This window comes from Myodes glareolus, chromosome 19 (genome assembly GCF_982192425.1).
Source record: "Myodes glareolus chromosome 19, mMyoGla1.1, whole genome shotgun sequence".
NCBI lineage: Eukaryota > Metazoa > Chordata > Mammalia > Rodentia > Cricetidae > Myodes > Myodes glareolus.
The window spans coordinates 56979345-56990954 of record NC_142044.1 but is presented as its reverse complement, the minus strand read 5'-3'; the positions used below and the strand labels follow the sequence as shown (position 1 = coordinate 56990954).

General features: G+C 43.9%; 1 protein-coding gene across 1 annotated transcript in view; it reads left to right on the top strand.

Annotated features, from left to right (window-relative positions):
- The first annotated feature begins 785 nt into the window (after window positions 1-785).
- The window catches only part of Adamts20 (ADAM metallopeptidase with thrombospondin type 1 motif 20), a 129435-nt gene continuing 118610 nt past the window's right edge, over window positions 786-11610 (top strand). The window contains exons 1-2 of the mRNA XM_048444778.3: window positions 786-1080; window positions 1554-1915. Coding sequence (XP_048300735.3) covers window positions 990-1080; window positions 1554-1915 — 453 coding nt within the window. The 5' untranslated portion in view covers window positions 786-989. The remainder of the gene's footprint in view (window positions 1081-1553; window positions 1916-11610) is intronic.

Below are 11610 nucleotides of genomic sequence, written 5' to 3'. Positions count from 1 at the left end.
CCCTTGCTGCTAAAGCTGGTGGAGTTCGACAGGACCGGGCCACACAGATGGAGTCGGAGCTACAGCTATTGTTGAAGAGGGTAACAGTGAAGGAGGGCTTTATTCACACTGTGGAGAGACAGACCCCAGGGAAATGTGGGTCTTGACATTTATGTAAGTTTTGGGGGAGAGAGTTCTTCGTGCAAATTTTAGCCCCAAACATTTAGCGGGGCAACACGAATCGCTGTGGCTGCTGGAAGCTGTGAAGACTCCAATGCCCCCCCCCCCGCCCTGAACCTTGTCAAGTGATTGATGCAGTCATTCACAAGTCTTCTAGCTCAGTAACCCTCAAGTCCCAGAGTCTCCCTTCTCACAGGGTCCCTTAAAAATGAGCCTGGCCCGAAGCCCCTTTGGTAGCATCCATCCAGGCTTGGCAATTTTGCGTGAAGAAGTCTAAAAGAACTTCTCAGGGTGAGTAGCAGAGGTCCCTTCTGACACTTGTCATTTTGCTGTAGGAACTAACTCCAGGCCCCTATCACCTGTCAACTTGCGTGGGGTCTTGGGGGCCCTTGGGACCTTGAGCTGCAGCCGGGGAGGTCGCAGTGCGCGCGCCGGCGGGGCTGCGCCCGGCTGGGGCTGCGCGGGAGGCCGAGCCGCCGCGCCTCCCGCTGATTGGCCGGCTCGGCAGGGGGGGCGGGCTCTCCGCCGCCCCGCGCGCCCCGCGCGCCCCGCTACTTTGGCTCGGTTCCTGCTGGGCCGGGCGGTGAGCGCTTCCCAGGGTGGCGCGGGCCTGCGAGAGCCAGGCGGGCTGCGAGCGATGAGGCTGCGGCACCGGCAGCGGGGACCGGTGGCGGGACGAGGCGGGCTGGTCTGCCGCCGGGGTGGCTCTGGAGGCTGCTGAGGCGCCAAGGCGAATAGCTAGAGTGCGGAGGAGGGCAGCAGAGCGCGGGGAGCCGGCGGCCCGGGCGGCCTCCGTGTCCGAATCCCCTCCCTCCCCGAAACGTGCAGCCATGCGGGTGGCCAAGTGGCTGACCGGGCTGCTCTGCCTGATCTCACTCCTTCTCACTGGGTCTTGGGAAGTTCGTTTCCACCCACGACAGGGTAAGGTCGCCGTGGGCGCTGCCCGCAGCGCGCAGGGCGGGGTGCGAGTGGGTGGTGCGGACTCGCGGAGACCCCCGGGCCGGCAAGCTCCGGGCATCTCCGAGGACTTCACTGGGTGTCTGGGTGTCGTGGAATCGTGTGAACTAGGGACAAGCTCCCCTGGCCATGCGGCGGGCACGCGTGGGGACACGGGGCAGCGTGCGCTAGGAGGACAGGGGTCGTTGGCGGCAGGGAAGAGAAGAGGGGCTGGCAAGGAGGTGGCTGCCCAGGGTGGTGGGTGGCAGGGTCTGTGTGGAGCACATCGGAGCTGTGGGAAAGCAGAACGTGATCACAGTGTCCATGTGCGTGTGTGTGCATCTGTCGTGTCCCTGGGACGGACCAAAATTGGGTACCTTTAGTGGGGATGCTTGGTTCCCGGAGTTTGTGGTTTGGACAGCGTCCGGGTTTCATAGACATTGCTCTATGTGTTGCAGAAGCCCTGGTGAAGACTCTGGCCTCCTACGAAGTGGTGACCCCCACGCGGGTCAATGAGTTCGGAGACGTGTTTCCCCAGAACCGGCACTTCAGCAGGAAGAAACGGAGCTCCGGGGCGCCCGAGCCCACTCCGCTCAGGACCCACTATCGCATCCGCGCCTACGGGCAGCTCTTCCACCTGAACCTGAGCGCTGACTCGGCATTCCTGGCTGCAGGCTACACCGAGGTGCACTTGGGGACTCTGGCGCCTGGGACAGGCGGGGGCAGCGCGGAGCCCCCAGACCTGCGCCACTGCTTCTACCGTGGCCAGGTCAACGCGCGAGAGGACCACACTGCAGTCTTCAGTCTCTGTGGGGGACTGGTAAGCCTGATTGTGCCTCCCTTGGCGTTTTCTAGTGATCCGGGCCCCAGCTGCTTTGCGGGTGGAGCACGGTGGTTCCTAGTAAGTTTCTCTGAGAAACTCAGAGGGACCAGGAGAGGAACTCAGGCCAGAGGACGAGAAAACATTTTTTATCGGCTTGTCACATGCTCCAGTGGCGATCTGGAGTGTCCTCTTGATTTCTGGCTCTACACTCTCAGGGCAGGCTCTTCCACTCTGGTGCCTCAGTGCCGGGCAGCTGTTGACCCCGAATACCCCACTTTTCTTAAATCTAGTCAATGAATTGAGAATTAAAGTGCTGGGAGGAAAAGTATTGACTATACGCAATTTAAAGAGGCTCCCGAGGCTGAAAAGATTTGGAAAGAAGTTTGTTCAGTTTCTGGTATAGGGACGTCCACTAACAGGCACACAGGAGGGAAAAGGTAGATGACGATTGGTCCTGGAAAGATAGAAAATATCCACAACGTGATTGCTAGTATGTGAGAACTAGCAAGAGTAGAAGAGAGGGAGTCTAAAATCCTAATGAAGAGAGAGGAAATTAAATAAGGCACCACACCCATGTTTCATTTGATTTTTTTCCCTTGAAAACAAAGATTCTTATTGCCTTTTCCCATGACTGACTTAAGTCTACATAAATCCAGAAGCTCTTGTCAGTATAGTCATTTTAAATATGCAATGCCGCATATATTATTAAAATGAAAGTCGATGAACTAAAATAGCAAAATACTACCACGCTAGTTTGCAATGCATTCATACATACTTGCATATGAATGTCGGAATTGTTACACTTTGTGTAATGAGATAAACCGTTGCTGTATGAGTGCTAACCTGATAGGGGAGCCCCATTTTATTATGGACAAAGCTATACTGTCCCTGGGGTTCCAGCCCCAGTTGAAGGAAAGAACTTGGCTACATATTTCTTGTGAGCCCAAGTTTTCTTTAACCAAAATAAATAGACCAAAGCCGGGCGGTGGTGGCACACGCCTTTGATCCCAGCACTGAGGAGGCAGAGGCAAGCGGATCTCTGTGAGTTCAAGGCTACATCGAGAAACCCCATAGAAGCCCGGTCTGAAAAAAACAAACAAACAAAAAAGAAAAATAAATAAATAGACCGTACTTTCTGGAAGGTGTTCAGATAGTTCCACTAAATCATCTGTTTATTATTATACCAAACGTTGGTAGTAGTTTTCTCCAGACAAAATGTAATAATACTTACTTTCAAGTTGATTTAAGACATCCAGGGTGTGAGCACTGTTAATTACAGAGCTGGCTAGTGTTTATATCAAGCAATCCTGACCCAGGTTTACATCATTTTGGACGATGGAACCCCAGTTGAGAAAAGACTCCTACATGATTGCCCTGAGGGAAGCTGTGGTGTATTTTTATAATTAGTAATTGATGTGGGAGGGCCCAGTCTATTGCTGGTGGTACCATCGCTGGTCCCGGATGTTATAAGAAAGCAGGCTGAGGAAGCCATGAGCAAGCCAGGGAGTAGTGTTCCTCTGTGGTTTCTGCATCAGTTCCTGCTTCTAGGTTCTTGCCTTGAGTTCCTGCCCTGACTTCCATGGATGATGTACTTCCATGGGTTACTACAAGCTGTAAGATCACACAAACCCTCTCTTTCCCAGGTTGCTTTGGTTATGGTGTTTACCACAGCATTAAAACCCTAAACCAAGTACTAAGTCACTTTGAAAGTCTTTTTGCTCTATTCAAGCTAGTGTCTCGAGTTGTATGTATCTGAAACGTTTCCAGTAGTTTCCTTTCTGTTTACATCAACAATACAGCAGAAGCACCAATAATAAACAAACATTTATACTTCATGAAAAATTACTCAGGGGTTGGAGAGATGGCTCAGAGGGTAAGAGCACTGGCTGCTCTTCCAGAGGTCCCGAGTTCAATTCCCAGCAACCACATGGTGGCTCACAACCTCTGTAATGAACCTGGTGCCTTCTTTGCCAGCAGGACATTGTATGCTTAATAAATAAATAAATCTTAAAAAGAGAAAAATTACTCTATTATTTAAAGGCTTAAAAATAATGCTTAGTTGATCTGGAAAAATCAAATTAATACCATCAAAAATCCTCTCGATGGCCATTTGTTCAGATTGATACCCTGGAAGTTTTATTGATTCATTTAGTTGATTAGTGTTTAGCTAGCCTAAGATATGACTTAAAGCATTTTCTTTCAATTTCTGGATCATTAATTTTTAAAACTTTTGCAAGTCTTTGTGTTTACATGTTTTTACCCTTTTGCAATATTACGGAGCCTGGATGATGTTTTTTTAAAATTTTATTTCTTAATAGTTTGAACCTAAGAACCAGAAAGGAGTAAAACCAGAAGGCAATAAAGATAATGTCAGGTGTTTTTCTGAACATAAGAATATCTATATACTTATATATAGACATTTAGATCTTGCTCTTCCAAAGTTTTTGATTTTTATTTCCCATAAATGTTTATCTAAAGATTCAAAGATTTTAGGGCAAAGATTTATGTGTTTCCAAACTATATAGTTAATAGGAAAGTAGAGCATATTATAAAGTATTTGTTAGTAGTGTGATAAGGCTTATAATGCTTATTAATCCATTGATAGACTGCTCCAGAATTACAATTATCAGGCTATTAACACCCATATTTAGTCCTAAACTTATTTTGCTTAGTGATACTCTTTGTGGTCTCATGGGGTTAAATGATCTAGGGTCTGCATTAAGTGAGTTGGAATATTGTTATTAGCATTGCGTGACAGGATGTAGCACTTAGTGTACACAAAGACAACATCCCTTGTGGCGCTGCCTGGTGGAGTCCATTCTTCCAGAGACTCTGAGGGACAAACCTGTCCACCTGGATGTTAGCTGCATCATTTCTTGATGGCGCTGGAAGCAGGGAAGTCTTGTTGGTTGAAGGAAATAGTTTCCAGATTTTATAAAACCGGATGGGTGCTTGGCTGGTACCGTATTTCGATAGAGTAACTGATGTGGCCATGCGGATTATGTTGGGGTTTCTCCTAGGAACAAAGATCCAGTCTGACAGTTCCCCAGTGAAGACTCATTGTTGAGTTGCTTCTGTTAACTTCTAACAGTAGTCAAGGACGGAAGCTGCTGATACGCAGCTGCACTGGCTTGAATCTATCCTAAAAATAAATTAGTCTTTATCATTTTCTAAGCTTCCTATTTACAGCACTTACATAATCCCATGTGCCAATCTGTAGTAAGATCTTTTAGCTATTCACTTATGATGACCACTTGTAGGTGTTGATTCTCTCCTTCCATCATGTGAATTCTGGGGGAATCAAACTCATGTCTTCAAGCTTGGTAGCAGGTAGCAAGTACCTTTAGCGACTGTGCCATCCAGCCAATCCCTCAGTATACATACATACATACATACACATACATATACATATTTACATATCTATATTTTTTAAGGGAAAACTTATTAGTCTTGTAGTTACTCAAGCACTCCAACAATGAGGAAGCATTTCCTGTGAACTTTAACATGCTAGTGTGTATTTGTCCACATTCTTCAAGAAGCAAATGTCAAAAATGTGATTTGTTTAGGGAAAGTGCCTGTATTAGAGAAAGCAAGGAGGAATTTAGAAAATCCATGTAAACTTGAAACAAATAAAGAGCAAGTACAAGGATTTGGGGTGGGCTCATTTCGCTTGTTGGATGGTTCGAGACACTTCAGTTGAGACGTGTGTGGCTGGGAGAAGAATCCTACCCTTTGTCTAAATGTATCTCCCTTTCTACCTCGGTCACATTCAAGTACTGACTCAGTGTAGCACCTAGAAAACATGGGTGGGGCCTTGCGAGCGAGGAAGCTCAGTTGATAAAATGCTTGTTCTACAAGCGTGAGGGTGTAAGTTTGATCCCCAGAACCAGTATTATTTGTGTGTTTTCTTTTTAAAATAAGCCCAGGTGTGGTGGCACCTGCTTAGCCTGTGCTTAGAAGCTCTGTGTTGGGGACTCAGAAACAGGAGCTTGCCGAAAGGCCAAAGCCAATGGCTTGGTGAGCTTCAGGACAGTGGAGAACCTGTTTCCAAAGTCAGGTGAAAGAATGGTGCTTGAGATATTACAGCATCTGTGGTTGTGCTTTGATCTCCACACAATGAGCACCCACACACCAACACGCACCCCAGGATGCAACACTCAAAGGTCTCAATGAACTCTTGCATAGTTATGTCCAGCACTGTCAATGCCGGCAGCATCTAGAAACACTATGTGCGTGAATGCTAAATATATGGTTACAAGTGTCCTCAAGCAAGGGATACAAACATATTTGTGAACTTTCAGGGATGTGATGAGTAAAGATGAAGGTATTCTGATTAATTCTTCCCTTTGATGGGGACTTAAGTATTGGTGTTATGTATGTTAATTAAAATATATTCATGAGCTAGATAAATCCTTTGGTTCGATAGTAAGCATGGAGCAGGCCAACTGGTTCTTGGTTGTCTCAGCCCAAAGGAGACATGGCCATTCCCATGTATTGATGAGAAGATGTTTCTTGGCTCTTCCAAGATACAAAATGACTAGGATGTTTGGCCGAGAGTTTTCCCGAAGGAAGCAAGGAGTGGCTATCAGTGATGAGCACTGTCCCCCAGGCTCTCCCGCTTCTGTCCTTCAAATGCTGTTGCTATCCTCTTTCATTGTTCCAGTCATAGTCGTCTTGTCAACAGATGCTCACAGGCCACTGTCTCTCCACTCAAAGTACAAAGTCATAGCGTGGTCTACTGTCTCTTCCTTAAGGTCCTTTGGGCTGGGCAACATGAATTAGCTGCGTGTTCTCAAGTGCTGTACACACAGTGAGCAATGTGGTTGTTACCCCAGTCTTAACTTCCCCACCACCAAGAAGAGAGGATGCCTGGTAGTTGCTGATCTGCAGTTGCTCATCTTCCCTTCTCCGGAAGAACTGTGGGAGCGCTATGCTGGCAGCTAGAGGGCTTCCTTTTTCTAGGAACACCGTCAGTTATGAAGGTACCAGTCTGCCCTTTGAAAGGGTTCTCATTTCTGCTCCATGGTCACATCTAAAATGGATTGTAGGGAGGATGCTGGCCTGGGGTACTGTGTGTGTGTGTGTGTGTGTGTGTGTGTGTGTGTGTGTGTGTGTATGTATGCACAGGCATGTGCATGTATGTGTATATAATTGTTTTAGGACAGCTGACTTAAATTTCAGGGCCTTGTAGGTTATTTGACAATGAAAACAGCCAGGAACATTTTTACTTCAGGTTCATAGTTCCTTTGATAATAACTTCATTCACTCCCTGCTGCAAATTAGTTTGACTTCTGACGATTCAAATTTTGATAATTGCTTTACTTGTTTCCTATGTCCATTTTCAAAGCTTAAAAGCACTTATGTTAAACTCACGAATGCCAAGAATCTATAACATGTTGAATCCTTACTTTCAGCTCTATTGAATAGTTGGGAGAGAATGGCAATGTGTGATATAGTCTTTAGGTAAAGAACAATGAGGGGATACAACAGATGAGAAAAACAGGTAGATTTGCCTTGATAATTGAAGAGGATCATATGTCAAAGTAAATAAGAAAAATATAATCCAGGAAACATGTTGTAGATATCTGTGCTTTTTATTTTAAAATAATACTGTTTTATAATATTTTGACAATATATCACAAATATATTTTATCATATCTTTATAAAACAGCTCTTAATACTTTCATATTTAATTTCTCATTATTGTGACGATTTTAGATTTTATATTTTCATCAGCATTTTAGGGAGATATTGAAAGAGGTTGTTATGACAGGCCTACAAGAATGTGACCTTTATCTTGATGGGTTTTTAGAACCCTTATTGCCTTAAAAAGAGAGACAAGTTATAGAATCTCTCTTTTCTATCATCAGAATCTGTGTGTTTTCTGGGACACACAGATTGAGCCATTTGCATCTTGGGTAGATTGGTAGAATCTGATGGACTAGGACTTGGTGTAGAGTTACTAGCCATGAATTTCCTGTTCATCACCTCCCGTCCTGCTTACATTGGAAATCTGGAGCTGGAACACAGAAGGGGGAAGGTAACGAATGTTGGCGGAGGAGAGGGGGCTCACCTTTAAGGAAATGCACACCCCTGAATTTCTGCTCTATGCTTCTGGAGTCAGTTCTTATGTCTTCCTCATCAGTGATTCATCCACTTATGCAATGTATTTCTATATGCAGGTGTCCAGCATTTACTCCAGCAGATTATGAAGACTCTCTGAGGTTAGCTTGTGGTCTTTCAGTTTAACAGCATTTGCATTTTGCTCATGGTAGAAGAGTATCTATAGCATTGGTGTTTTAGCAAAATATTTTTGTTCTGCCTTAAGCATTTTCTATTACAAAGTAGTCACTGAACTTCTATATATGAATATCATTTGAACACACACTAATTTTCTTATGAAAGTGGGTGCGTAAAACTATTTATGACTTTATTACAAATGACAGAACTGAGTGAGAGATATGAGATAACTTGGCTAAATTTTCATAAGTGCCAAACCAAGACTCATGCCTGTGAGTTTTCATAAAAAAAATCACTATAGATTTTGTGATTAGAGATTGAAAACCTTTTTTATTCAGCAACTCCAAATTTTCCAGCATTGTCCTCCAGTGGCCAGGCTTAGCGTGGTGAACTGTACATATTTTGGTAAAAGAATTCAGTGGGTTTGTCTTTGGTGTTTGTTTTTGCTCTTTATGAAATCCACACGCTCATTATTGGTTGTAGTAACAGTATGTGTGTTGGCCATGTATATTGAAACCTGTGTGAATGAATGCCACAGTACTGAGATAGCATTCTGGGAATACATAAAAATTATGTTCAGTGGAACAAATTGAAACCAGTTTTATGATCACTAAATAACTTGGCAAATAGTTGGTCACTATTCTAAGTAACCAGGAGACTCCCGCCCAAGTGAAATCTGGGTTTGGAGTGTTTGCTCATCAGTGAAATAGAGTGCAATCATTTGCTTCCTCCTGAATCAGTCCGCAGCATTCATCTGCAGATAGGCAGGATGCTAAAAATATGGATGAGCTAAATGTGATTCTATGAACCACCTGTTTTGTCAAGTCCTCAAATTCCTTACCAGATTCCTTTCCAAGTTTTTTTTTTTAATTTGAATTAATAGTTTTCCTGGGAGCCTCTTGGCATAACCCTAACAACTTTTATAATTTGAACAGGAGGTCCCTTCCGTAGGTATGAGCTAAAGAAAAAGCTGGTGGAAGTGACCATCGCTCATTAGTAGATAAAAAGGGGAATCAGTTTCAAAAATAAATTATCTACAGAGCTTTTGGAGCTTGGTATTTTAAATACGTAGATTCTGAGGACACCCTCCCCGCTGCGGGGGTGCTGTTCCTGGGGAGCTAGTCTAGTCCAGCTACCGCCGACTGTTTCTTCTGTGGGAGCACAGGCCAGACCCCGTGAGCTTTATTGAAACATTGAAATAGAAGTTCCTCGTGTCAGTTTTGGATCAAGAGAAAAGCAAAAATTTCTTGGGAAGAGCGTGGCGTCATAGGTGTGTTTTAGCTAAGCAGAGGATAGCGCATGTCTATCTGCATCTTCCCCCAAGATACTATCGTATTTCTCCTCCTCAGCAGACTTTTTTTAAAAGGCAGAAAAGGATTTTCCGTGGACTCATGTGCTCAGATTTCAAAAACAATTTCTTTGTTACCTCTTATAGTACGGACAGAATTAGTTTTCTGGGAAGGTTGGAGATGCTGGAGTCTGGATGTATAATGAAAACTAAGTGACTTATGGGTAGACTCAAAATTCCTATTGGTAGAGTTAGTTAATAAAATTGCAAGAGGCCATTAGAAAAGTGTCCAATAAATGAAAAAAATTAAAGCTTTGTCTTTTCTTTAAAAATGTCATAATCTCATTGTTTTATCGTCAGCAAAATTAATTGAGTTTTACATATTTTTACTTTTCCTATGTTGGGTATTGAACTCCTGTCCTTTTGTAGGCTAAGCATGTATTTCATTATTGAGCCATATCTGTAGCCCCCAATTTTTTAGGTCATTAAAAGTGTTGTTTGTTCTATTAGCACACTACCTAAGAGAACCTTAACATTGGACTTGTTCCATAAAGGAAAACTATATGTAGATATGTCAATATTCATGAGTGTTCAGCAAAGACGTGAGCCAATCATTAAAGGGGGGCATGCTTCACCACGATAGTCACAAGTTCATCCCTATGACCACACAGTGCCTGCTGTTCCTGGCAGTGTCTTAGATGATGGGAAGATGGGAGTGAAGAGGCTGACGGAGTCATAGTGACCTGATCATAATCACAGTAAAGAGGGTTTTATGCTTGCAATTGCTGTGGTCATTTCAGTGGCCTCAGTGATTGCTGCATTAAAACGATGGCTCAACAGCTTTTCAAGTTGCTCCTGAATAATTTTTAGGATAGCCGGAGTTAAGAAGTTGAAATGAAGTGTCACCAAAACTATACTTGTCACAGTATCTATGGCTCAGCAGTTCACTGATGGATTGTTCATCACAGAAATTCACTTTGCTCTGTATGTAGGGCACATAAGCTTTTGAATGTACGTAAAGGTATATTTGTGTATAATGGGCAGTGACGAGGAGTGAGCTGGCCTCTCCAAGCCATCGCCAGTTTCCACCTCTTAATGGCACAGCGTCAGCCTCCCTCCGCTGTCCCTTGAACCTTTGAGCTCTTTCCCAGCTCCTCAAGCTTTTAACTCCCTGTTTGAGATGCTGCAGCCTGATTAACTACGGGTACCTTAGCATTCTTCCAGCTTCAGTCCGTCTGTCTCTACCTGGAATTTCTCTTTCCTCCTCACCTGCTGTTCCCTATGCTTGTGTTATATTAGCCTTTTCTCTGTTCGGGGTAGGGATGGAGGATTTACCGTATTCTTTCAGATTTTGCTACTTACATTTTTACTTCTTGAGACTTTCCTATGAGAACACTGTATTGACATAACACCTCAGTGTTCCCTCTACCTCATTCCATGACTCGCCCACTTTGTCTCAAATTCATGACCTCTTCTTTATTACTATTACATATACATGTGACAAGAATAATTGTTATAGTACTATATATGTATGTCCTACTGAGTCCATTTAATGTTGTTTGTATGTACACGTGTTCCTTCCCAGAGGAAACTGTTTCTCCCTCTCTCAGCAGTCAGTGATTGCCCTTCACTCTTCATCTACTGGTAGGGACTTGTAAGATTTCCCCGAATTCATCTTGACAAGTCTCTTGGTCTTTTCTTTATGCAGGTCTTGTGTAGGGGACCATATGTTGCAATGTGTGGCCTCCCTATTGTGTCTAAAACAAGTATCTCTCAGCAGTCATCCTGGTCCTTTGGCTCTTAAGATCTTTCTGCTCTCTTTTTCTACCAAGTTCCTTGAGCCCTAGTAGGGGACTATCTGGCTTATTATATTTTTACAAACTGTACTTTTTTAAATCTTTAGTCCCTAAAACTACCTGACCCGTAGTAGGTGTATATGAAATACTTTTTGACTATTCTATAGAATTTATCAAATTGGACAGTTTCAGGCATGAGTTGTGGAGCCAGGCTACTTGAAGACACCATCTTGGCCTTGTCACGTGGTATGAGACTTGTATAAATTACTGTGTTATTTACATTTTTCATTGTTGAAAAAAAAATACCTACCACAAAATCTACTTAAGGAAGGAAAGCTTCCTTCTTTCAGTTTAAGGGAATCCAGCCC